The 25,847-nt window shown below is 60.3% G+C and overlaps 1 protein-coding gene across 4 annotated transcripts in view; it reads left to right on the forward strand.

The window, feature by feature from the left end:
* COL16A1 (collagen type XVI alpha 1 chain) overlaps positions 1-24,515 on the forward strand; it is a 61,318-nt gene extending 36,803 nt beyond the window's left edge. For 3 of the 4 annotated variants that reach the window (XM_090057932.1, XM_090057933.1, XM_090057934.1), the window contains exons 37-72: positions 125-178; positions 1,011-1,079; positions 1,782-1,835; positions 2,938-2,964; positions 3,178-3,234; positions 3,467-3,520; positions 3,637-3,690; positions 4,697-4,750; positions 4,834-4,878; positions 5,451-5,567; positions 6,174-6,209; positions 6,492-6,566; positions 7,140-7,184; positions 7,671-7,715; positions 10,810-10,863; positions 11,221-11,274; positions 11,702-11,755; positions 12,340-12,384; positions 12,652-12,705; positions 13,227-13,262; positions 14,329-14,391; positions 15,378-15,449; positions 16,480-16,533; positions 16,758-16,802; positions 17,243-17,287; positions 18,227-18,280; positions 19,001-19,054; positions 19,492-19,542; positions 20,054-20,143; positions 20,649-20,684; positions 21,659-21,703; positions 21,887-22,075; positions 22,198-22,264; positions 22,567-22,743; positions 22,975-23,052; positions 23,319-24,515. In XM_090057932.1, coding sequence (XP_089914058.1) covers positions 125-178; positions 1,011-1,079; positions 1,782-1,835; positions 2,938-2,964; positions 3,178-3,234; positions 3,467-3,520; positions 3,637-3,690; positions 4,697-4,750; positions 4,834-4,878; positions 5,451-5,567; positions 6,174-6,209; positions 6,492-6,566; positions 7,140-7,184; positions 7,671-7,715; positions 10,810-10,863; positions 11,221-11,274; positions 11,702-11,755; positions 12,340-12,384; positions 12,652-12,705; positions 13,227-13,262; positions 14,329-14,391; positions 15,378-15,449; positions 16,480-16,533; positions 16,758-16,802; positions 17,243-17,287; positions 18,227-18,280; positions 19,001-19,054; positions 19,492-19,542; positions 20,054-20,143; positions 20,649-20,684; positions 21,659-21,703; positions 21,887-22,075; positions 22,198-22,264; positions 22,567-22,743; positions 22,975-23,052; positions 23,319-23,521 — 2,406 coding nt within the window. In that variant the 3' untranslated portion in view covers positions 23,522-24,515. The remainder of the gene's footprint in view (positions 1-124; positions 179-1,010; positions 1,080-1,781; positions 1,836-2,937; positions 2,965-3,177; positions 3,235-3,466; positions 3,521-3,636; positions 3,691-4,696; positions 4,751-4,833; positions 4,879-5,450; positions 5,568-6,173; positions 6,210-6,491; positions 6,567-7,139; positions 7,185-7,670; positions 7,716-10,809; positions 10,864-11,220; positions 11,275-11,701; positions 11,756-12,339; positions 12,385-12,651; positions 12,706-13,226; positions 13,263-14,328; positions 14,392-15,377; positions 15,450-16,479; positions 16,534-16,757; positions 16,803-17,242; positions 17,288-18,226; positions 18,281-19,000; positions 19,055-19,491; positions 19,543-20,053; positions 20,144-20,648; positions 20,685-21,658; positions 21,704-21,886; positions 22,076-22,197; positions 22,265-22,566; positions 22,744-22,974; positions 23,053-23,318) is intronic. The other variant, XM_090057935.1, reaches the window with a different exon arrangement.
* Positions 24,516-25,847: the final 1,332 nt, after the last annotated feature.

Genomic DNA, 25,847 nt, shown 5'->3' on the forward strand with positions numbered 1-25,847 from the left:
GTGAAGAGGGTTTTCTCTGTGCAGCATAAACTGTATCGTGCCAAGGTGCCGCGACTGGCTGTAGAGCATGGGTCAAGTGGGGAGAGTAAAAGCTGTCCTTGACTGGTTTCTTCTTGCCCCTCAGGGACCCTCTGGACCTCAAGGGCCCCCAGGAGCAGCAGGAGAGAAAGGCATCATGGTGAGTGCCCCAGACGGGCACTGGGCCCTGCCCTCGAGCCCACAGGGGACATGCAGGAGAGTGGGCACTGCCGCCTGCTCGTTACAGTGATGGAGCTCAGATCTGGAGCCGGCCGCTGTCCTTCCAGGAGCCTCCCGCGGCTGGTATCACAGAACCGACTCTGGTGATGAGCCGCCGCAGAGCTGGCCGACGGGGGTGTGGGTCCAGCTTTGCTGTGCCAGCTGGGGATGCTGGTGCTGATAGCAAGTGGTGCCAGCTGAAATCCAGAGACGGGGGCACCGGAGGGGCCAGACGCCATGGCCTGGTCAGAGGTGCAGAGGGCAGGGGATGCCTGGATGTGCCTTGGGGATTTTGCCTGCATCCAAGTTCCCAGCTTTACTGGGAACAGGCTGGGAAGGGCCTTGGCACAGTGCCTGCAAGGGCCTGTGGTCTCTGCTTGATGCCTTCTGCCTCTGCCACACTCCCCCACCAGCGTCAGGTGTCCAGCATCCTGGCATCCTGTGTCCCTGGCATCCTGCAGCCGCCCCAGGTGAAGGGCACTCTGTTGGCACATCAAGCAGGGGGCAGAGATGCTGCTGGCTGCTGCCCAAGCCATCGTGGGTCTTGACAGCCCCAGCTCCTTTCCAGAAGCGTGCTCCTCTGCTCAGGCTCCAAACCTTCCTAGCAGAGGTTTTATATGTGCCAGTGGCTGAGTTATGGGCACCAGCTGTGGCTGCAGGGAGGAGGGGGCTGTGTCACCGAGGCAGAGCCAGAAAGACCTGGAGCCTGAGCCTCGAGCCTGTGGCAGTCGCTTCCTCACCCAGCCCAGACGTGACTTCTTTTCTTCCTGCAGGGATCGCCTGGGCCCAGAGGAGCGGAGGGCCCCCCTGGGCCTCCAGGAGCCAGCGTGGTTGGGCCACCGGTGAGTGCCAGGTTCCAGCTCCTGCTCTGGGATGCTACTGGTAGCTCCCGGGGTCCAAACCTGGATGGGTGCCCGGGTGCCCAGCTTCCCAGCACGTGGCTGGGTGCTCTCAGGGTGCCAGACTTCTCCCTCGTGGCACGACACAGGTGCCATGTGTGACCCCAGGGCAACTGGGCATGGCTGCATTTGTCTGCTTATTTCCATAGTGGGATGGGAAAAAAAGAGGGCACATCTCTGCTGTGGCCCCGCTCTGGTTGCACAGGACTCTCCTGCTTTTCCCTGGTCCAGCGAGCAGGGCTGAGACCTGGCTGCACTGATTGCAAAGGGGCTGCAGGACATGCCAGCCCCTGCAGCTCTCCCCAGCTCCCAGGCAGACTGACCGCTGCCTGTGCTGCTTTCCACCCCGCTGGGGCCTGGGAGGAGCCTGCCGAGCCCCTGCAGTACAGACCCCTCGGCAGGCTCTAGGTCCTGCTCCGTGCCATTAAGTCCCTGCTCCGGGCACTCCCCAGGATGCAGTGCCAGCTGGTGGTGCACATGGAGGACGGGGTGTCAGGACAGTGGGGTTCTGCTCCCCGCTCTTCCCTGAGCACAGGCCATAGCAGGAAAGCGGGTCGGTCTCCTTGTGCCTCAGTTTCCCCATCTGTTTACTGAGGATGAACCCTCGCCTGCCTCTTACCTCTGCTGTTTTGACTGCTTCCCCAGGGCCGCGAAGGGCAGCGGGGGCTCCCAGGGATGCCTGGATCCAGCGGGCTGACGGTACGTAAGCTGCAGCCCGGCTGGATTCTGGGCTCTGTGCAGCTCCCCCCGGATAGCCTGTGTTCGCCTGAGCCTCGGCGCCGCCGAGACCAATGTCCCTGCACCTGATCTTCCCTCCTGCCGTTTGCTAAGCTCGCCCTGCAGGGCTTTGCACAGCAGCATCCCAGCACGGCCCTTCCCCTGCGGTCGCATCAGGCCGTGCCGCGGCCGGCCCTGGGCCCAATCCTGGGCATGAGCCAGCCTTGCCCTCTCAACTGTGCCAGTTTCTGGGCTTCGATGGTGGTGGCCCCCGTCTCAGGAGACATGAGAGCAGCTGCCTCCCATCGCCCTGAGCACGTCTGGCGTCTGGTTCAGTCCTGGTGACAGTGGTGGTGTGAACCAGGGACTCTGCCCCCATCATGGTGGGCTCTGTCATCCCCTCCCATGGCTGCACTCGTAGTCCAAACCGGGCGCTGCATTCCCAGTGAGAAGTGGGGTTGTGGCAGGGGAGTGGGGGAGGAATAGGCCCATCCACGCCTTTTCCCAGGAAATGCAAACACCCTTGGAGGCCTGCTCTGCTACAGCCGCCACAGGTAGCCTTGGGCATGGCACTTAGTCTCACTGTAACTCAGTTTCCCCTTTGCTCAGTGGGAATAACAGCACAGTCATCCCATCATGGGGCCAGCCCATGGAGGCCCAGTGTTAGGGAGGGAAGGGAAGTCTTCAATCTGGACAAGAAGGGCACCGAGTGGTGGCTCATTCAAGGCAATAGGACGTATTTCTCTCCTGATCGTGCCTGTGTTGCAGACTCATGTGAGAGCCTAAAGGGAGCCTGGCCAGCTTGGGGCTAGTGGTGCCACGTGGGTGTGACCCGTGGGGTGTTCCCCGGGGGGCCAGGTGCAGTGGGATGGGGAGGGGGTCTGGGTACTGCTCTCAGCTCTTGCCTGGGAGCCTGGCCATTGACTTCAGGCCAGGCCTATTTTCCCAGACAGGGGAATGGACACAGATAAGGTCACTACTCCTGGCTGGGGAGTCCCCAACAGGACCTGCCCGGCTGTGGATGGCTCTTGGCCTCGGTGACATTGGCCTCTAATGCTTGCTTTTCTTGGCTTCTTCCCTGCAGGGAGAGAAAGGCGCCCAAGGAGAGAAGGTGAGTTGTGGGGGGGCACCCTCCTTCCCTCGGCCCCCTGCCCCCCAGTGTGCCTGCACTGGGGGTGGCACGTGCTACCTCGTCCGTGGCGGGGACTCCTGCTGGCACCGAGCCTCCTGCCCCCGCCATGCATCCCCAGTTCCCTGGGGCTCCCTCCCACCCACCCTGCCTCCCGCTGGGGAACCCCCGGCACTGACTCCTCTGTGTTTGCAGGGAGACGCCGGGGAGTGCACGTGCTCTCGTGCGGACCCCAGCTCCGGAGGGATGCCGGTAAGCGCCGCGACCGTGCGCGCCACGACTGTCCGCACCACCCTTGCCTCGCAGGCTCCTTGCGCCGCCAGCTGGGGGCGGTCCAGGCTGCCTGCCCCCGTGCTCCGCTGCCATGCCCCCCGCCAGCCCAGCTGCTTGCCTGCCCCGGCGTCTGGGGCCGGAGCCGGGCCGCCTGCACCCTGGGTTTTGCTTTGCCCCTGCTAAAGGCTCTCCCCTTCTCTTGGACCCCCAGGGAGCCCCTGGACTGTGGATCGGGACCTCCTGGCAGCCTCAGCCTGGCCCTCAGGTGTGTGCGCTTCCCCCCGCCTGCTCAGCCTTGGTGTCCCCGCGCTGGCCCCCGCCGCCCACCCCTCACCTTGCCCTGCCCTAACAGACTCTGTCCTTTGTTCTGGGCTCTTGCAGGGTCCCCCCGGTGCTCCAGGGCCTCCAGGCCCCCCTGGTGCTCCAGGGCGACAGGTGAGTGCAAGGGAGGGGGCGACCATGGTCTCGGAGGGCAGGCACGGGCCTGATCCTTGCCCTGTGGGTGCCTGTAGCATAGCTCCGGTTACCTGTGCACATGCATGTGCTCATGCGTGTGGATGTTCCTGTGCACGTGGGATCTCCGGTCACACCCAGCCTCCAGGGAGCCCAGCTCTTTCTCCCCTCCCCAGGACATCTTTCATGTCCGGGGCCTCTCCAGGTGGAGGGGCGCACAAGGACTCCCTGCGCTGCCCTTGCTAGCCAGTGCAGCCCTGTGCTCTCTAATCTAGGCTTTGTGAGTTGCTTCACTGGGAGTAATTCAAAGTAATGGCCCATTATAGACAGGCCCGTCTGCAGGCTGGGTCTGACCTGAGACGCAGGTTGCCAGCTAAGCCATCCTAGGCATGACATGAGGCAACCCTGCCAGACACAGCGCTGTCCCCCACTCTCCCAGCACCACCCCCATCCCATTGAGGGGTAGATATCATAGGCCGCAGTCTGTGCTGGGGCCACAAGCGGGCAGGCGGGCATCCATGCAGCTCAGGCAGCTGGCTCTCATGGCAGCGCGGTTGTCCAGCCAGCACTTGGGCGCACAGGGCAGGGCCTATTTTTATGGGGCACACCCAAAAAAGAAGAGGGTTTCTGGCACCACCTATAAGCAGCAGCCCTCATCCTGCAAGCATCTGGCCTGAGCCGCGATCAAATGCTGCAACAAGGGGGACCGTGTGTGATGGCGCTCGTCGGATTAACGCATCATGCGCATCACAGCTGAGCAGGACCCAGAGCCCAGCCTTTCCCCCGCACCCATGCTAGGATAGGCGTCGAGTATCCACACCTCAACTCCGCGTGTGCACAGCTGACATGGCCACCGAGGGCTGGGCCCGGGACCTGTAGCACAGCACCTCCTTACAGTGAAGGCAGGGAGAGGGGGAGAGGATATCAGAGGTAGAAGACAGCCCTTTGGAAGGACTGAAATATTCACGCGGTCTCCTTGGCTCCACAGGGAATCCCAGGACACAACGGTTTGCCAGGCCTGCCCGGACCAGCGGGGGATTTGGTAGGTATAAGACCGGCCCCCACAGTACCCAGATAGTCCCCAAGTGCCTGGGTCCGCCTGGGTAAAGCTTCCTCTCTGTGTAGGGGCCGCTCGCGGTCGTGGCTGAGAGGAACATTGCGGTGCTCAAGGTAAGAGCCTCCCCGGCCAGCCGGGGAATGCGTTTGCCATTTGGAGTAGCCTCAGGTGTGGAGGGGCTAGGCCGAAACCCCCACGCCGAGGAGCCGTTCTTCCACCGCTGTTTGCAGCGGGGTTGCTTCCGCCTGCCTCTGCAGTCGTAGGCGACTGGTAGGGGGTGCACGGGGGTGCGCATGCCCCCCCGACAGCTGACATTGATACTGTTAGTAGGGCAGGTGCCCCCCCTGACAGGGCCACCACCATTGGCAGCTTCTGCAGATGTCCCCCCAGATTCAGGAGGCACCAGTCACTCATGTCTGCAGTGCCTGTGGATGGGGATGCTCAGAAGCAGGATGCTGGGCCGTGCAAATCCTTGGTCCAATGTTACCTGCCCAGCCCTGTGTGCTCACGATGGGCTTTTAACACTGGAGCTAATGGAGTGACTCCTAGAAGTAGCCAACTCTTGTAGCTACTCGGTCCGGTCACCAGAAGGAGATGTGTGAGCGTCTCCATCTCGTAGTTCGTGCAGGAGGGTCCAGCTGGGAGCTGGGCAGACGCCTCACGCCTCTCCCCCGTCTCTCGCTAGAACATCTGTGGGGACTGCGCTCTGATGCAGACCGGCTTGCCAGTGCCCAGTGGCCACAAAGGAGAGAAGGGTGACCAGGGCATGCCTGGTGCTCCTGGCTTGGACACTTGTGCCCGGGTGAGTATGCTGCCAGCTTCCAGCAGCTCTCAGGAGGTGGCTTGGCTCTTGGGAGACCCCGGAAACAGTTTCCTGCCTGGTGGGCAACCACTGTACCAGGAATATGGCAGAGCAAGGTCCACCCCCACATACACAGTACACACATGACACCCACCTGCATATATCGCATGTGCATGGGAACAGACCTGATCCTCCCACATGCCTGGATATACAGCTTCCTACCCCGCGGCACAGCTCCGGCTCATGCTCACTTGCCCTCTGCTTCTGCACACAGGTGCCTCCAGGCTGGGACCATTGCCACCTTGCTCTACCCACCTTGTGCAGTCATTGGCACTTTTATAATGTGGGCACGAAGGCAGAACAGCTGCAGCCAGCCGTAACCCCTGCAAAAGGGGCAGGGGGTTGGATTCTGGGGGGCTCTTGGGGGCAGGGTGGGTGCTGGGAGGGGGGCAGCAGACTCCACCTCTAGGGGCTTAGCAGGTGCCACCTCCTTTCCTCCATACTGGCTCCCTGTCAGGGTTGCCAGCACCCCCACCACAACGCTGGAGGCAGCAATGCAAAGCAAACAGCCAGGTCTAACCCTGCCGCGTCTCTCCTCTTTCCCAGTGCTTCGAGCAGTTCCCGAGTGCCGAGGAAGCCCGGGTGAGTTGAGCCTGTTGAACCTGGGGAGAGACAAGGGGGTCTGGAGGGAGGGAACCCTTCTCCGTCTGTCTCCCGGACCCCTGGGCTTTGCCTGCTCTGCGTTGCCCTGCCACCATTGCCCTTTGCTCAGCCCCTTTGCCCCGGAGGGGTGGAGAGTGGGGCATGGACAAGGGGTGGATGAAAGCGGATCCCTGTCTAGTTGCTCCATTGCACCATGACGCCTTCCTCTGCCTGGGAGCAGGGGCCAAAGCGTGTCCTGAAATGGCTCCTCTTCCTCTCCAGGGGGACAGTCCTGACTGCGTGGGGGAGCCCGGGCACCCTGGGAGCCCCGGTCTGCCTGGACAGAGGGGAGATCAGGTACGTGTAGTGCTCAGGTTGGCTGCAGGGTAGCTCAAGCTCCCTGCCCCTGGACCCACTGTGACTTCTGCAGGCCCCTCAGCCAGCTCCCCCCCACCAAAGCCTTCTTCCTGCCCAGGGGAAGTGGCCAAGGTTGCCTCACGCTCCATGGACCCCAGCCCCAGGCTCTGCAGCGGTTCCCACAGCCTGGTGCTGTCCGTGGCCCCGGCAAGCCAGATGCCAGGCCCCAGACGGACGAGCCATGCGGCAGGGGTCAGGGCAGGGTGACCCCATTCCACCTCCACATCTCTTGGCCTCCGTTGTGGGGGTCTGGGACAGGTCCTGCTCCACGGTCTGCCTGCCCCGGGTTTGGGCCAAGGTCCTGCACAGCCAAAGCACCGTCTGCTCCTGCCTCGTCCTGAGAGGGCTGGGCATGGTGGGGAGCGGTAATCCCTTCCACCCTCCCACGCACACTTGCAGGCACGACTGCACGGTGGCCTTACGCCCCTGTGCCCCATGCAGTGCCCGGGCGCAATGCTCTGCTGTGAGATGTGCCTGTCTCCCGGGTCCAACCCTTAGCTGCTGTCTTTGCAGGGACCGCCTGGCGTGAGGGGATCCCCGGGACCACCTGGACCCATTGTAAGTAGCCTTGGCCACGAGCACCTACTGCTGGTCTCTCTCCCTCCCCTCCCACCGCCTGCTCTATTCAGGGAAGACATCCATTGAGTGCTCCAGGGGCCATTCCTACACCCCAGAACGAGCTCCCAGCCCCCAGGCAGCGGCAGCCGGATCTGCCCCCCAAGCACCTGGGCTGTGGCTTGCTGGAGAGGGGCAGAGGGGAGATGAGCTGAGAGCAGGTGCCCCCTACCCCAGCAGAGACCAGCCCAGGGGCCGCAGTGAGGGGCGGATGGGGGGTAGGGGGGAATCCCAGCGTTGGGACAGACCTGCCTCTGCCCGTGGCTGTGAAGGTGTCCTTGAGCATCCGGGTCTGAGGAGGGTGAGTGCACAAAGCTGCTCTGGAGGCGAGGAGGCGTCCTGCCCAGAGCAGGAGCTGATGCAAGCCGGCATCCTGCCCGCCGCGGCGCTGGCACTGCCAAGGGGTGACCTCGCTGTTTCTTCCCTCAGGGCCCTCCAGGTTTTCCTGGAACACCTGGCGCACCCGGACTGCCTGTAAGAACCAGCACTGCACGTGCTCTGTGCGGTCGTGTGTCGCTCTGCTTGTCTGCATTTGTTCCCCCCGTCCAGTCCTTGTGGTCACACTCTGCCCCTCAGCCCCAGCCAACCCCACTCAGCCCCCTTCACGGGGCTCTCGGCCTCCCCGGGCCCCAGGCTCGAGGGCTTGGGCCTGGGTGAAGAGCCCTGGAGCTGGTCATCTCCGTGCCCCATCTCTTCTTTCCCCGTCTCTCTTCTTGCTTTCCATCCCTCCCTTTAGATGCCCGCCACGGGCCGTGTTCTCGTCTCATGGTGGCTTGAAGCTGCAGCAACTTGGGTTGGGACTGGATCTCAGGAAAAACATCGTCACTGCTAGGACAGCGAGCCGTGGAATAGGTGCCCAGGGGAGCTGTGGCCTCTCCATCGCTGGAGGGGTTCGGGAAGAGCCACTGGTCGGGGGTGATCTGGCCATAGCTGTGCCCGTGCTCTCCTGTGGCTTCTGGTCTTTGCTGGTTGCTGCATGGGGCTGGGAGGCAATTCCCCTCACCCTGCTGTGTGTCAGGGTGTGTTTTTAATCCTCCCTCAGTGGCATTGGGTGTTGGCTGCAGTCAAGGCTGGGCATCATGCCTGGGGTATGCCCAGTGCTCCTGCTGGGACTCAAAACCCAGAGGCTCCTGGCTAGAGGGTCTTGCCCCTCCACCCGTGGTCAGACCGATGCCACATTTGAGGTCAGGAAGGAATTTTACCCATGGTCAGATTGACCTGGACAGTGGGGTTTCTTGCCTTCCTCCACAGCCAGGGGCATGGCCTCTGCCTGGGATCTCTCAAGCATATATTAGCAACCTTTGCAGCAGCAGGACATGGTCCCCCTGCTTTATGGGGGCAGGTTCAGGTGTAAAGTCGTGTGTTGTGTCAAGCTGACCGTGTAGTGTAGCTGGGGGGTTAGACAATGGATTTGTATAAGACGGTTTGGATAGGGATGGCCCTGCCAAAGGCAGGGGGTGGGACCAGACAACCTGAGGCCCCTTCCAGCCCAACTTCTCTGTGATTTTATGATCAAGAGTAACAGCACTGATTGCAGTGGGGCCACATCCCCTGGAGCTGTCCTGGTGAAGGCACTGGGTGGAGACACGGATTTAAGGGTGTCTGCGCCACGGACTCCCTGTGTGGCCTTTGTCAGGGCACTTGACTTCTCTGGGCCTGGGCTCCTATCTGTCCCTCCTTTGCCCCCTGGTTCTGTGCCTCCTGTCTGGTTAGGTGGCAGGCTGTGGAGGGCAAGGGCAGCCGTTGTGTGCAGACCCCTGGGCCCTCATTTCAAGCAGGGTCTGTCCGTGCTCCTGTTATAGTCTCTGTGCAGAAGTGGTGTCACTCCAGTGGGGCTGCACGGGTTTACACTAGGTGAAGGTCTGGCTCAGAGAAGCAGCTGGCCCTTGGCCCCAGCCTCCCTTCTCTGTGCCCAGGGCTCAGTGACATCCTCTGCAAAGGCCAAAGGCATGCTGGTGTCTGGCCCTGGCCTGCTCCCATGCTGGGATTGCAGCCTGGGCATCCTCCAACCCTCCTCAGTGGAGAAAACAGTTGGGCCCACATCGAGGGTTTCCCCCTTTTATCATCATCACCCTCTCTCTTGATCTCTCCTCCTCCCTCCTAGCCCAGGGCAAGCTGAGCCCCCTGCCCTGCCCAAGGGCTACGTCTTGGGTGCCAGGCACAGGGGAGGGAGCCATTCCCATCCTGGTGTGTCTCTCGGGGAGATCACATGGTCCCCTCCCCTCACCCGCACACGCACATCGTCCACTTCCTAGTCCTGTGTCTGGCCTCTCTCCCACTAATGTCACTGTTGTCCCAGGGTCCATGTGCGTGTCATTAATGTGTCCTGTGAAACCTTCATCGCCTTCCACCACCACGTCCGTGCCATGTAACCGAAACTAACGCCATCCACCAGCTCCTCGTTCCTGTGCCCATCCCCACCTGGTTCACCTGGTAGCGGTAGTGACTGGGCAGTGGGAGGAGGGCGGAGATGGGGCGTGGGGGGGTCCTCCTTGGCCTCTCCCAGCTGTCAGTCGTGCCTTGGTTGTCCCAGTGAGAAGCTCACGTGTTTTTCTCGTCTCTTTTCACGCTTGCTTGGGTGCGGAGCGTCTCCTCCCCTGCCCACGCTTTGTGTCTCACACGGTGATGCGCCCATTACACGTCCGAGCAGTGGAGGCAGGGGAGAGACAGAGGGGTAGGACGCCTTGGGGCACGGGGGTCTGGAGCTGGGACCACGGAGGCGTGCTGTCTGTGCGGGAGAACACGCGCTGGAAAGGGATGGGGGGGTACGAGCACAAGCAGCGAGCCACGTGTGCGGCAGGACCTTGCTCGCCTGGCTGGGGCCTTGCTGGTAGCCCCAGGTCCTCACCTGCGGAGGGACCCTCCTTCGGTCATTTGCTCGCACGAGCCTGCTGCGGCTCTGCCCGTGGGGCGACCGGTCAGTGCTGGCCTGGGCTCTGAGCTCACTTCTGAGGTCATCTCCACCAACCTGGGGCGAAGGGAACACTGCTAGGACATGTAGCATCCAAGAGCGTGGAGGTGGGGCAGGTGAGCCCCTTGCTGTGGGCTGTGGACATGTGGAGATCCAGCCACAGGCCTTTCCACACCCAGGGCCAGGCCTTCATGGCTGCAAATGGACTTCATTTCATTGAAGCTGTACCGATCTACCCCCTGGGTGGGGGGCAGGCCTGCTGGTTCAGGCGTCCTGGATAGCACCAGGATCTCCAGCCTGGCTGCCTCCCGGCCTCCTTCCTTTGAGACAAGCACAGGTTGTTGCTAGACAAGTGGGATGCCCGTGTCCCTTAGGCACAGGTGCAAAGAGCAGCTACGCCGTGCTTGACACTGGCAGCAAGGCCTGTGCTGGAGAAGCTGGCCCCGACAGGGCAGGCTCGCAGTGTGCCCAGAGCCAGGAAAGCCTCCTGCACCCGGCTCCATCAAGGGAGCGTGAGCTGAAGTGCCCCATGCCTGGCCTGAGGGCCGCGCTCCCACCCTGGTCCATCTGGCCCATTCTGCCCTGCCATGCTCGGCTTGGGGAGATGGGCTTGAAGCCAGACACCTCCCTGCAGAGCCTCCTGTTTTCTCTCCCCAGGGTCTCCAAGGCGAGCGTGGACCCGGTGGGCTCCCTGGTGCGAAAGGGGAACCGGTGAGTGAGCCCACTGCAAAATCCCCCTGGGCTGGGAAGAGTGCCTGGCTGGCGCTGGGTGCCTGTGGCAAAATCCCCCCAGGGGGTGGGAAGAGGCACCTCTGCTCTCAGGGGCTTTGGGGCTGGGGAGAGGCAGGAGCTAAGTTCCCTTGGCTTTGCTGGGTCTGCCCAGTCCTACCCTGGGACACCTCCTGGTCCGCGGTGAGCAGGCAGCATTTGCTTGCAGAGGGGTGACGTCCATCGGTGCTCGGCAGGGTGGTGATGCCAAGACGTGCAGGTGTGTGGCACCTGGGCAAGCCCAGGGACAACACAGCCCTTGAGCCTGGCAGGTCGTAACACCGGTTTTCTTCCTTCCAGGGCCCCCCTGGTCAGCCCGGCTATCCCGGTGCAACAGGACCCCCAGGCCTGCATGTGAGTACCAAAGGCAGAGGAGGAGCTTGGCAGGATGGGCAGCTCATTAGCCAGAAGCTTTGGGGTGGGGGCTGCAGCTGGCATGGGGATGGCAGCAAGGCCCAGCTCTGCAGGGCAGGCTGGGGTGCTGCAGTGGGGAAGACCGGTCTGACCAAGCAGCGCAGAGTGGGAAAGACCCCCCTCTGCCCACCTGGAGGGGGAGCTGGGCACACATCTGTCCCTGGGGGTCTCTTGAATGCACCATTGGCCTAACTCTGCTCTCATGGAGCAAGGTCATACAAGCCCCAAGGTACCAGCACTGAGATGGATGTCCTCTCCTGCCATCAGCACCCTCCCTGCCAGCCCCTGCCCACCCAGCCCAGGGGGTGTCCCCAGCCCTCGGGGCCACCCAGCGAGGCTCAGGCTGTCCCCTGTCTTCTTTCCCCAGGGCATCAAAGGTGAGCGAGGCCACATGGGATCCCCGGGAGAAAAAGGGGAGTCGGTGAGTATTGCAGACCAGCCACCTGCCACCTCCGAGCCCCTGAGGAAATTGGTTCCTTTCCCACAACCCGCCGTGAGCGTGGAGAGAAGAGGCCGATGTCCCGGCAGATACCACATCAGCTTCCAGTGCCGTCACTGGGTGCTTCGTGAGGGCGGCCAGGCCTGTGGTCAGCAGTAGGAAGGAGGAGAAGGGCAAAAGCAGCCTCTTGGATATGGTGGGGCGATGGCAATGGCCACTTATGCCGGGGACAGGGAAGGGAGGCAGCTGCTGGCACGAAGCAGCTAGGGCATGATAGGAAGTGCAGCCTCATCAGCCCCTACATTGCCTTGCCTTTCCCGGGGGAGAACTGCAGGCAGCAGGGTCCCCATCCTGATGGGGCAACTGGGGGCCTCCACGGTAGAAATAATCCCGGTGCACAATGCCAACATCGCCCCTTGCTCCTTGGGGCTGCACTGTGGGACCAGGGATGTGCTGGATTCAGGATCTCCTGAAGGTGCCTGCTGAAGGGATCGGGGCTGAGCTGAGCTGTGCGGAGCCGGGGCATGCACGTGCGCCTGATTCTTGTTCCCTTTGTGTTTCCCCAGGGTCCCCCTGGCGTGGATGGCAACCCCGGTCCCACGGGGCCAGTGGTAGGTTCATGGCTGAAGAACCTCATGTTAAAACTGCACTGAAGAGCCCAGGCCTGATCCCAAGGGCAGCACCTGGCCCCTGGCATCCCTGAGGCTGGATCGGCAGCTCCTCTAAAGCCTGGGGGTGGGGGACGAGAGAGGGTCCTGGCATGCGCACTGGGGAACAGAGACTGGAGGTCTCCCTGCGCTGGCCTTGCCGTCCTGTGGGTACCACCCGCTGGGCACACGGAGACCACAGCCCCTCCTGGTTTTCTTTCCTTCCACCAGGGACCGAGAGGAGAGCGTGGACTTCCAGGAAACTCTGGGGAGAAGGGAGATCAGGTGAGGCTCCCAGTCCCTCCAAGGGAAGTCCTGGACCTGGCCAGGGGGAGGGAGGCTCAGAGGGCACTGCCCATGGGGCACACTCCTGCACCCCCCTAGGCAGGGCAGCCACCCATGGGGATCCTACATTGTCTTCACGGTCCCCGGGCCTGCAGCCCCTCCAGGCTGCTGGGAGGGCTGCTGGGGTAGGGACAGCCCAGCCTTGCCCCTATTCAGTGAGTGCAGCCTGGCCCGGGTGGCTGCAGTGGCAGGACTCTGCTCCAGGGTCGGGGAGTCGTCAGCTTGATTCCTTAGCTGCCCACCCCACTTCCTTGCAGCCCGTGTGGGGTCCGGCAGGGCCGTCACTGCGGATCCCAGCTTGCACAGTACCCCCCTACCCAAAAGCAGCCCCATTAAATGTCCTGTCTTAGCTTAATGAATGACCAGCTCCTGGGTGGCTGGTGTTGCCTTTCCCCTTGGCTGGCTGCTTGACAAAGCTCCACTGCAGACTAGTGACATGGACCCATTTACCGTCTCTACAGGGATTCCAGGGACAGCCCGGCTTCCCCGGCGCACCTGTAAGTACATCCCGGTGGACGCATCATATTTAGGGGCTTGGGGCACACTGCAAAGGAGAGGGAAGAGGGAAAAGGCCTGTTGTGCTGCAGGCTCCCATGCAGGTGGGAGAAGGCACCTCAAGGGCTCTGGCGATGGGCAGAGATAAAGGCTGAATCCTCTTTGCGAAACGAAGTCTTCCCTGGAGGAGGGAGGAGGTAGCTCTTTAAGAACCTCTCCGCCTACATGGGCGCAGGTGCTCGTACGGGTCCGGTGAGTGCCAGGAGCTGGCAGAGAGTATTTTAGCAGAGGGCTATGCAAATCTGTAGAGTTTATTTGAGGTTGACTAAAGAGCAGCGTGTTTCTCGGGGCAGTGCAGAGGGCAACAAAGGCGCCAACCCTCCCTTGTTGCATTATCCAAGCAGAGGGTTATACAGGAGCTGGCTGCATTTGGGACGTCACGCCGGCCCCAGGCATCCTCGCTGGAGCTGAGAACAGGCCGGGGCTGGGGGAAGGAGAGCAGCCAGGGCTGGGCCAGGGGGGCATTCTTCCAGCTTAAATTTCAGGCCTGGCTGGGTGGGGGCTAACGTCCAGTCCACAGCAGGAGCAACAAGTGACCTCCAGCCACGTGCAGCCCGTGCCCAAGCTGCCGGGGTCAGGTACAGCCATGACTTGTCTGGCTTCCCCATCCAGCAGGGAGCGGCCATCCTCACTGATAGCTGGTGCTGGACACCCAGCCTGGCCTGGATTTAGTGTCCCGATGTATCTTGGCACATCAGCTCTGACCATGCAAAGGCAGCTGCGGTCGAAGCCGGCAGTGCTTCTGCCACCACGTCCTGTGGCCGAGTTCTCCCGCGGGCGGGCGGGTGCCTCCCCCCAGGTCTGGGTGCCCAGCCGTGCCATCAGGTTCCCCAGACACCCAGAATAAGTGGCTTTGATCCCACCAAACCATCTTCCTTTCCACGTGGCCTGCCGGCTGGGGCCCAGGTTCTGTGAACCAGCATCCACCACAGCCCATTTCGTTACACCCAGGAGTCTGGATTATCCTTTATGAGATGAAGTAGACTGTAAAATTGTTGCTGTTCCTAGGGCCCCCCCGGTTTCCCAGGAAAAGCTGGATCGACGGGGCCTCAGGGCCCCCCCGCAGAGAAGGTGAGTGCTGCATCATGGGGATGAGAGCCTATGGGGTTGGGAGTCCTAGAAGAGACTCCTTTCCCCCTGCCGGCAGGGGTCTGAGCCCGTACCGGTTCCTGCGGGCAGGCAGAGGAGCTGTCCCAGCCTGGGGAAGCCCCAAATGGGAAGGTGGGCGCTGGAGCCCCCTGCACCAAGCTGGCTCTGTGGTACGCAGCTGGTGCTAGGCACTGGCACGACCTTGTATTCAGGCTGCTCTCCAGCCAGGGCATGGCTTTAAGGATGCAGGGGAGGCACCCACAGCTCCCACAGCACCCTGGCAGGCCTTAAAAGCTGAGCTGGGAGAGGAGAGTCCCGTGGCATTTCCAGGGCTTGGTGGGCACCTGCTGGCCACTGCAAGGAGTGCGGCAGGAGCCCTGCAGTTTGGGGGGTGAGGGTGCGGGAGGCAGGCTCCACCTGGGATTTGTCTCCCAGTCCCAGAGGGGTCTGAGCTGCACAGGGTGGATCCAGACCATCAACAGCTGGCCTTCACGGGGGGCAAGGGGCACTGCTGCAGAGTCTGCCTCGCTCCAGGGGTTGGGAAAGGTGCAGAGCTGGGCACTGCAGATCAGCTGTGGGCCTGCTGGATGGAGACACGAAGCCACCTGGCCCAGGGACCCTTGCCAGAGTGGACACCTGACATCTAGCCCCTCCGTGCTGCTGCTGCAGTGTGTGTCTTGCCAGGGAAACTGGCTCTAGACTTCCTGGAGCTCAGGAGGCACCTGCCAGGCAGCGCTGCTCTTCCTAACCCGACCCGGTCCAGGCTGCCGGCCCCCCCCTCCAGGGTCTTGCTGCCCCATGTGGGCAGACCTGGGTGGAGAGGTCAGTGACTGGGGAAGCTGATTGCTAAGGAAAGGCTTGGCAGCAGCCTTCATATGCAGGCTGCAGGAGTGCCTGTGAGACCCGTCTCCCAGGCTCTGTACCGATGGTGGGGCACGGGTTCATTGCTTCCTGTATGACTCTTGCAGGGCAGCCAGGGGATGACTGGCTCCCCGGGAATGCCAGGCCCACCGGGCCCCCCGGGACCTCCTGGGATACAGGTAAGTGCATCTTTTTCCCAGCTGAATTCCTCCCTGCCTGGAGTGGAGCCTAGTGAGAAGGGAGCAACAGGGAAGGCATGTGCATACGTGGTTCAGCACAGAACAAGCACCTGGCAGGTCAGCGGGTCTCAGTAGCTGAGAACATTGCAGTACAAGTACCGTGGCCATCTGATCTACAAAGCCCCATTGCTCTACAAGCGTGCCTTGGAGCAGAGGAGCCCTACCCCAGTGCTGCCAGGGTTGGAACCAGAGAGAGAAGCACACGTGTGTGTTGGGAGGGCTAGGGGACAGATACCAGCTCACCACTCTCCACCTAGTAGCCCAGCATACCTTCCCCTTGCTGTGCATAATGTGCAGCCCAAGCAGTAGCTGTAGACTGGCAGGGATGCCCTCCCTGCTCCGAGTGTGACCACATCTGGTCTGAAAACACCTACAGCTAACACTACTGCCTTGATCAGCACCCCGCAGGGTGGGCACCTATGCTCTCGGATCAGCAGGTCCTAAGTCCCATCCCTGCCTTGCCCTGGAGAGCCCAGGGGAAGCACTATTGACCCAAGTCTGGATGCTCATGGGGTTGGTCTTGCCCTGGGAAGTCCACGTGGCCACACTGGGGGAAGCACTACTGACCCGAGTCTGGGTGCTCATAGGTTTGCTGCAGCTGAAAGGTCACTGAGTGCTTGGGGGAGGCCTTGTGTGACTCCATGAGAGGTCATATATCATGCTGAGCACCAGGTCCCAGCCCCTGGCAGAGCCCTCACCTGTAGCAGTAGGTAAGATTAGCCAGTCAGGACCTGAGGCTGGTGACAGTAGGGCAGTGCCAGCCCTGCAGTTGCCCGGGCCCCTGTGGCATCACAGCTGCACTGCAGGTATCTAGCAGAGTAGGAGCCCCAAACTGAGCCTCTAGCTGGGCCCCCAAAAGATGGCCGGGTCGGAAACCAGAGCAGGACAGAGTAGATGAACAGGCCTACAATGCACCATCTCTCTCTTTGTCTCTCTCGCTTTCTTCATTTCCCCTGCTGCGGCGCGGCAGGGCCCAACTGGCTTGGAAGGACTGGACGGCAAGGACGGGAAGCCAGGGTTGCGGGTAAGAACATAGGCGGGTGTTAGCATGGCAGCTCCTGGCTTTGCTCCAGCCACGGCAGCGTGAGGAATAGGTTCCTTCCTACGGGAAGCCCAAAGCGGGTGAGCTTGGGGTTGCTTGGGCATTGTCCCAGCCTGTACCACGCTCGCTGGAGTCCTCTCCTAGGTGGGACCTCAAACGCTTTGAGCTCTTTCCCACAGCTGCCCTAACTCTGCCTCTCTCCTTAGGGCGACCCGGGTCCCCCAGGGCCACCAGGCATGATGGGGCCTCCGGTAAGTGCCACGTGGGTTTCTCAGCTGCCCCTGCCCATGCTATGACGGGTGTCCATGGGAAGAGGAACTTGGGGGGGGTCTCGTGTGTCTCGTTCCTGTGCTGTCATCCGGGAGCTGTGTCCCTCCCATGCCCAAGGTAGCCGCACAGATGCTTGGCCAACGAGGAAGAGGTTGGCCTTGAGGGCTGGCTTGGTCACTGCCTTTCCCTAGGTCCCCCATGCCCCCTCAATGGGGTGGCTGTCCCCTAGGGAGAGTGGGGGGCTGGGAGAGGGACTTCTCTGCCCAGCTGGAGGTTCCCTTGTCATGGGAGAGCTCCTCCCAGTTGCCTGCTGGTGCACTGGGTTTGGTTCCCATTATATCTGAGAGGAAGGGGAGGGGGAATGCGTGGCGCCTGTTGGAAAAGTCCTGCTCACGCCGTCCTGTGCTTCTTCTCCCCTTAGGGCTTCAAAGGAAAAACAGGGCACCCTGGCCTGCCAGGGCAAAAGGTGAGCTGGCTGGCTTAGCCGTCCCAATGGCTTTAGCATGTCTGACTGTGTGCCCCTCCGCTTGGAGACGACTTAAACGGGGCCTCAACGACAGTGAAACCCCATGGGGACCTAGGATGAGCTCCTGGCCTTGCGATGACCACCACCAACTCTTGTTGGCTTCAGCAGGGTCAGGATTTCATACCTGGGGCAGGAGGGAGGCACCGAGCTATGAGGAAGCTGCCACCCACCCTGAAACCTGCCTGGGGTGGAGATGGGGACTTGGGAACAGAGGCAGGGCTGTGGGGCTCTGTCCTTTTAGGCTATCTGGTATTTGATTGTCATGGTCCCTGCACGGCAGGTCCATCAGCCCACTGCTCCCACGTCCCATCCAGTCTCTCCGGGCTGCGGCTCCCCCGGGCCTGGGGTGGAGAGCACGTCCCAGCTCCAGCCTCGCAGCACCTGGCACCATACTGCAAAGGGCCTGACCGAACCCCATGCTGGCTGGCCAGCGACGTGGCTTGTTCCCCAGAGCTGTGGCAGTGGCTTCCTCTCCCCTTCTCCTTCTCCCCAGGTCATGCTCATTGCTGTGGGGGAGACCTGGCATTCCCTGCTCAGAAGGCAGGAGAAGCTGAGCATGTCCTGAATGGACTTTCCTTTAAAAAGGGCAGATGCTACTGTGATGCTTTATACCACGGGGCCCGTCACTCTAAATTGGCACAGACGTATTGAAGCCAGCGTAGGTTGCAGCAGTGGAGCAGAGAGCCCGCTGCAAGCTAGGAGGGTGCCTGCGACTTCTTAGCTCTCATGGAGCAGGGCTTTCCCATTTAGATGCATCGTGGGAAACCATCCCTTTCCTTGTCTAGGCTGGGGGTTCGCCTCTGGCTGCCAGGCCTGCTAGCCTGGTGACCCACTCGGCGTTCTCCAGCGTGCACTGTGCAGCCTTGTTTTCCCTCCTAGGGCGACTGCGGCAAACCCGGCCCCCCTGGGAACACCGGCCGGCCGGGAACAGAGGTGAGTCGGCGCCGTCCCAAGGGACGCAGGTTGTTGGGAGCATGGCACGGTCTGTGGTGGCACAGTATGGCTGGCTGAGCTGGCCTCCCTGCCTACCTGTCCCCTCCCTTCAAGATCATGGCATCTACAGGCAGCCAAGGACCCTGGCACGTGGAGCTCAGCAGTCCTCAGAGATGAGCCCTGGCCCATCTCTCCCAGGGTGATGGAGGTGCCAAGATGCTGCCTCTGTGCTACGCATGCTGCAGATTCAAATGGCTCAGTGGACATGCCCTGTCCCCCACCTCCCCTTCTTTGGGTAGAGTTGGGCCCCGCTCCCCTGCACTGCGAAGCTGTGGGTGCAACGTGCATCATGATTGCAGCCCTCTGTGACTGTAGAGACCTCCACACCAGCTGTTCCTGTGTCCTGGGCTTTGCTTCCCTGCCCACATGTCAACCCAAAGGTTGACGAAAGCCTCAGCAGCCCGCTGAGGCTGCAGGGCCAAGCTCTTGGCTGGTGCAAACAGGCCTCGCTGTGTTGGAATTTGTGCAGTTGCATTGGTTTCCTCCAGATGAGGCTCTGGCCTGTAACACGTAGCCAGACTCGGCAGGGGAAAGGGCTCACTTCCCCCACGGCGACTCTTAAGCTCAGCAGGCCCTTCAGCAAGAGCCTAGGGAAAGATTTGCTGCCAGCGCCACTCACTGAACTCGTCCTGGTTTAACACGATGCTTTGTCTCTTCCAGGGGGAGCCTGGCCTGATGGGACCCCAAGGCAGGCAGGGACCCCCCGGCCTTGCCGTAAGTTGAAATCTTACTCCCACTTGCTGAGAAGACGCCTCACTCGTGCTGCGTTAACCAATGGAGGGGCATAACACTGGGCAGGGCAGTGATGCCCCCCTGCAGCCCTGGCTTCTCCTAGCAGGGGGTGCTGCGGGCAGTGGGGATATTTTATTGCCCCCGACTAAAGTGACTCAAGTGACCGGGGTGCCCCACAGAACAGAGTGGCGAGCGGTGGGGAAGCTTATGTCTGCTTTGGCTACCGCTGCCTTATCCCACAATGTTATTCCATCCCCCTTAGGCCTCCAGTTTGAAGAGTGGGGGCTTTGGGGTCTCTTGGAAATCCCTCCATTTCTCCAGTCCCCTGCCAAGGCATCTAAGAACCGATAAGGATCCCCCTAGGATCAGCTTCAGTCCCTATCTCCTGGTTCATTTTCCTGCTTTCTCTTGTTCCCCAGGGTCCCCCAGGAAGCCCAGGCCAGCCAGGCCCAGCTGGACTCGTTGGAGTTGTAAGTACTGGCCCAACCTCAGCAGGCTTCCTAAAGCCTCCAAAGGCAATCTCGTTCTTCCATGCATGACTGCAACCTGGAGCGGAGCGGGAGTGTGAACCCCCAGGGGGCTGATTTGGCCCCAAAGCCAAAATTGCACTTGTCCAGTCCTGAAGCACTGGAGGAACTGCCTGAGCTGAGCTTTGGCTGTGTGTTGGCCTGCAGAGCTGTGCCGTGCCAGAGCCATGGTCAGGAGGGAATGGGGCAGATGAGAATCCAGTGCCTTGCTGGGAGCTGGAGGCTGGGTGGGAGCAGCAGCCAGGCTTTGCAAAAGCAGGAACTCTTCTGCATCCGGGCGCTCAGCTCAGCTCTGCAGCTGCCATCCCAGGGACACGAGTGCAACTTGGACCACACGGATGTGGACTCGGGAACCTTTCAACCCCTCTCTGCAGCCACCCCCGCTGCAGGGTCCATCTTACTCCTGAAATTACTGCTGAAATCAGCTCTTGCCCTTTGCTTCTCCCTTCCTCAGGGACTGAAGGGTGAGAAGGGATCAACAGGCGACAGAGGTCTTCCAGGGATGCCCGGACAACCAGGACCCCCAGGTCACCCCGGACCATTGGTGAGGTTTGCATGGCAGGAGATGTGAGGTGGAATGGGTGTCGCCAGAGCACTGATGGGGAACGGGGTTTGAACACTAACCCCATTGCAACTACTTTGTGGGTTGAGATGGAGAATGAGGCCGGTTGCTGAGCTGCTGGGTTTGCCAGCTCGGTGTGTTGGTTCAGCACGTGGTTTGCTAATGATGGCATCGCCTGGGGCCTGCCAGGCTTACACGATGGCACAGAGGGGTCTACAAATGCAGTGTGGATTTGACAGTATCCAGCCCAGCCTGTGCTGGAGACCTGGTCACAGAGTGCAGGATACTGGTCTTGTCAGGGTATCTCAACCGTAGTATATGACAAATCCATTCCTAGTAGTGCACAGGGCAGATCTGTGGGCTCTGATGGGGGACGTGGGCATGCATCCAAAATGCCGTCACAGACACAGATAGGCTTGGAGCTCTCCATCCCTTCCTTTTGGAGCAGACTCCCAGGTGTATCACGTTCTTTCCTTTGATTTTCTAGGGCGAGCCGGGCTCGGACGGACCAGTCGGCAAAGAGGTACTGCAGTGCTGGCTCTCCCCTTCCAAGCCCCCCTGGTTCCTCCCTTGGCTGTGCCGCAGAAGGCAGCTCTGGTTGGCAGGCCCACGCTACACTCGCTGCCCCTCTTTCTCCCCATGGTGTTGCAGGAGAATCATGTTTGCAGTTGGGGCTGTCAGTGAGCCAAGTCCTGAAGCCCTGACTCAAGCAAAACTCCCTCGGTATCAGAGTCCTCTCACCAGAGGTGCTGAGTGTGCCGTAAAAACCCTGTTCACTGCAGGAGTTGGCTAACGGAGCATAAATAACAGCAGCCCAGAAGGCAGCTGCCAGGCCTCGTTGCCCTTCAGATCCAGGCTGCACCAGCATGGTGCCTTGAGTTGCCATTGGGATCCGGAGCCAGGTGCTGTGAGCCACGCTCCACCAACTAGGTCTTTATGGGCATTTAGGGGCCTAGGTGCAATTATCATCCACCCTGCTCAAGTCCCTAAAAAACTCCTAATGCAAAAACGTGGGCAGGCCCTCTTCCTCCACACTGCTTTTTGGGACTCTGTCATATGGGTCAGGTGATGGTGAGTTACAGAAGTAGATGCATCAGTCTTTCCTGCTCCAGTGCAGGGGGGCTGGACATGGTGATCTTGTAAGGTCCCTTCCAGCCCCTAACATCTATGAATGGGCATTTGGAGAGTGGTATAGAATTGCACCAAGACCCCCGTTAAATGGAGCTTCCTCCCCTGCCCACAAAGTTTCCTGAAGTACCGGCTCTCTGCCACCAAGGGCAACGTTTCATCCCCGGTTTCCTGGCTTGCCGTTAAATTGGAGGAAGTGGCTGTTTTGTAGCACTGCAGCTCATGGTGGTACGTTAGCGAGGGCATAATGACACCTGTGTCCACTCTTCGTGGGTTTAAACCCTGGCACCAAGACCACGGGCATCCTCCAGAGCAAACAATGGTCATTAATTCTTCCCGTGACCAGTGCTTCCTTCTGCACTCTTCCAGGGCCCACCAGGGAAACCAGGACCTTTGGGACCAGCTGGTCAGAAGGTAAGAGCAGGTTGGGCTTGCTCAGCTGCAGAGTTGGGGCCTTGCTCCTGAGTGGAGGTGAATGTTCCCCCTGTCTGGAGGACAAGCTGCTGTGCAAGCTGCAGATGCATACATTTATAGTCCGGGTTGGGAAGGGAGAGGAGCAGCTGGAGAGAGCTTTACATCCGACCTGCTTTGTTCCAGGGTGAAGCTGGGATCCCAGGAGAGAGAGGGTATCCTGGAGAAAAGGGACGAGCCGGCATGCCCGGAGGACCAGGGAAAAGTGGCTCCATGGGCCCTATGGGACCACGTGGCCCTGCTGGTGAGAGAGGAACGCCGGGCTCCCCAGGACCTGCCGGCAGCCCTGGCATGCCTGGGCTCCCAGGCTCAGTGGTAAGAGGGGTGAGCCCTGTGGGCTCTTGGACCAGCTGTTGAACCCCCATGCTTTTCTCCCAGCTTGGAAAGCAGATGAATTTTGCTTGATGTTTTCCTTTCCCATCATCCCCTTTCTCCAGGGAGACGTGGTGAATTATGATGAAATCAAGAGGTTCATCCGCCAGGAGCTGACCAAAATGTTTGACGGTAATCAGCACTGGGGGAATGGGAAAAGAGAGGCGTGGGGCTGAACACAGCAACTCGGGGCTCAGAGCATCGGGTCTGAAATGACCTGCACTCTCTGGGCCCGGATGTTCAAAGCCCAGAGGGGTGGCATTGGCCCCCCGTCCTTCTAAAGGCAACGATACCTTCAAATTAGGGTCTGCAAGGCCTGCAGTGCAACGTGGGCAGCGTGTTTGCCCGCTCTCTTAGGAGCCTGGGGTTTGCCCTCCAAATGGAGAAGGACATCCATGTTGGGGAAGCTGGGCTGACCCTGTATCTCTCTGCAGAGAGGATGGCGTACTACACCTCCAGGATGCAGTTCCCTGTGGAGATGGCTGCCTCCCCAGGAAGACCAGGGCCTCCTGGGAAAGACGGCTTGCCAGGGCGGCCAGGGCCTCCTGGATCGCCTGGGCTTCCCGGACAGATCGGGAGAGAAGGGCGACAAGGCGTGCCGGGCATGAGAGGTAACCATTCTTCTGGGACCCCTTTCTTCCCTCCCTTTGCTTCCTGATGATTGCGGCTGCAAGGGTCAGGCAGAAGCAAACAAATCCCACCCCCCTAGTCAGTGCCTTTAGCGGCTACTGGCAGGTTTGCTCTGTCTTCCCAACCCCATCGCTCCTGCGGGGTCCCATGCGATTGCCCTACATCCGTGCGGTGCTCTGCCTGGAATTTCTCACAGCTCTCTGTTGCCCCAGGTGAGCCAGGAGCAAAGGGCCAGAAGGGAGAGGTCGGCCTTGGCACGATGGGAGACAGCGGCCTGCCGGGCCCACCAGGTAAGCACCTTCTGCTTGCATTTGGCATGGGAAGCTTGTTGGATTGGGACTAGCTGGTGAGCTCGTCCCACTGCAGGGCCAGGGAGCACCATGAAAAGAAAAGCCCCAGAGAAGTCTGCTCCTGGCCTGGCTTCCAAATGTCAATCACAGACCAGACCCAGTCCATCCGTACCCTCGGCACTGTGGTGGCCCAGCTGGACTCATCCAGTCCTGGACAAACGGGCCTCCTCCCCGCTTCACCTCTCTTCCATGTCTCTCTCCTTCAGGTCCCCAAGGGCCACCAGGATACGGCAAGATGGGTCCGCCAGGGCCGGTGGGACAGCAAGGTATTCCGGGCATTCCTGGACCACCGGGCGCTACAGGGCAACCTGGGAAGACTGGCCACTGTAACCCTTCGGATTGCTTCGGCATGATGCCCTTGGAGCAGCCCATGTACCAGCCCAAAAACATGAAAGGACCTTTAGGCTGAGTAAAGCGGCAGGGTGTTTGCACAAAGGACTCCACTGGGGACAGCCAAAGCTCTAGTCCTCGCGACTGGTCGTGAAGTATTTTTTATTGCTGTTAATATTTTGGTTTTTTCCTTTTGGTTTTTCCAGTGGGGTCAAACCTCCCCCAACGGCATTTGTGGGTGTACGTACGTCTCTTCTCGTGTCTTTAAAGGGAATTGTCATGTGTGGCCAGCCAAAATACATTTCATGATGGTGCCTTTTGCTTCTCATTGCCATGCACAAACCCCCACCTCCGGAGGCCTCCCGTCTTACTCCGTTTCATTCATTACTTCTTCCATCCCTTCCCACCACCTGCACTTTAGGCCCTGGGACTTGAAGTCAGTGGAGGGAGAATAAAAGCCTTGCCTTCTAGCCAACTTGGCCATGACGCGCTTGGAACTGCATGCCGGCTTGTAGGTCCTGCCGTTAAATGGCCAGGTCCCTGCTCCCAGGAGCGAGCAGACCGGCCCGCTACCCCACGTGCTTCCCATGTGTGTCGCCTTCCATACTCTGCCGCTCTTTTCATTTGTAACATGCCAGCATCATCTTTACTAACCTCTGGAAGCCATCTGCCATCTTGTCCGGCACCGGCGTGGCTCGTGGAGAGCTCGTTTCCGAGTCTTGCTCCTTTCATTGGGGTGCAGCACGAGGGAGAAATTCAGCTCAACAGACTGAATTAAGCAAGCCACTTTTTGGCGCCTTCTGCCAGACTTCAGTGGCTCTTCTCGTAGCCGTGCTGCGGATCCACGTGGAAGCTCGCTGGCCGTGAACGCAAAGCACGGCTTTCTCCCTTCACTTGAAAAACAAGCGTCTGAGCTTTAGACACAACAACTGGATTGCTAACGGCTGCCCCTTCCCGTTTCAGATGTTCAAAGACAACAGCTGAGCAATTGGTTTCAACTTGTCAGATCTGTATCCCAGCAAACAAGCAGGTTGAGCAAACAAGGCAGAACTAATAAATTACGTTCCAGCCCACGGCTTTGTCTTTTTTTGGTTTCTTCAGCAACATTTTAACAGTCTTGTGTAGGTCCGTTCACAAGAACGACTGAAGAAAGAGCTGAGCTTCTGCCTGCGCATCCCTCCAAGCATAAAAATAAATCTACGTGAACCTTCGCATTGCAAAATGCGTACCGGTGATGGACAGACCTCGAAGGGTCGGCATACACCCTGCCGGCTGGTTTTCTCCGTGGAACATCAGCATCTACAACAGCGGATGAAAAAGCAACGTCTGAGTATGTGTGTGCACCGCATGTGGGTGCCGTCGCACGAGCGTGTGACTCTGTGGTGTAGGTCAGGAAGGGAAGCATTGCTTGTGCGTGAACTCGAGAGAGGTGGGTGCCGGTCAGATGTCTTAAACACAGGCCGACCTTCCTTTGTTGGGTGATTTCTGATGCTTGCTCTTCCTCTTGTACCAAACCCCCTGATCGCAGCCTTCCTTGGTCATTCCCATTTCAGTCCCAGGGAACGGTCGGGCTTACAGCGGAAACAGGAGCTGAGAGTAGGATCAGCAACTGGCTTCCTAGCATTTCTTCCATTAAAAGCAAGCACACTCCCTTGCGGGGCCTTAAAGGCATTATTTGTTACCAGCACCCGTGGTATTTATGCGCGACGTCCCTCCTGAAAAGGCCAGCTGGCTCAATCAAACACCCTTGAGAAACCTGCCTGTGCCACGCGTGCGTTGCGTTGGCTGATGACAAGAAAACTGTGACCGTGACTAGGGGGGAGGAGAACGGCCGAACCGCTCATGCGGGGGACCTCCATCCGGTCCCAGCCGGCCTGGCCCCGGGTAATCCTGCTGCCACCGGTACCACGCACTGCCACGCAGGAAGTGGAGCTGCGCAACCAGCTCTATCGGACCTCCCGATTTAACACTGGAATCCAAGACATGCCTGCGTTTCACCGCGGCTCTGTACAGCTTCGCCACCGCTCCTTTAGGATGAACGAGCCTTTCCACCCATACAGTCGCACGCACGGATGGAGACGGTTGTCTGCGCAGGTCCCTCGCTGCCTCTGGTCCAACAGCAGGGAGGAACCGAGCCGGACTCCAGACAAGGCCCTCGGCGCGTGCGTTCATCACGAACCTTTGCACGGGATCTGAGGCCCCCTCTGCACCGAGGGACCCTCTTGCTTTCCATATGTCATCTCTGTTAAGAAAGGCATTCGGACCCTTGCCATCCCTTTTATTAACGAGCGGTTGACAACCAATTGCAGCTTAGCGCAGCGAGGTTTAAGACGGGGACGCCACTGGTTGATGAACGACCCCTGCCAGTGACAGGAACGGATCTGAACGCGGGTGGCAGGAGCGCA

This window comes from Crocodylus siamensis, chromosome 7, assembly GCF_052110815.1.
Source record: "Crocodylus siamensis isolate JL-2025a chromosome 7, ASM5211081v1, whole genome shotgun sequence".
NCBI classification, from domain to species: Eukaryota; Metazoa; Chordata; order Crocodylia; family Crocodylidae; genus Crocodylus; species Crocodylus siamensis.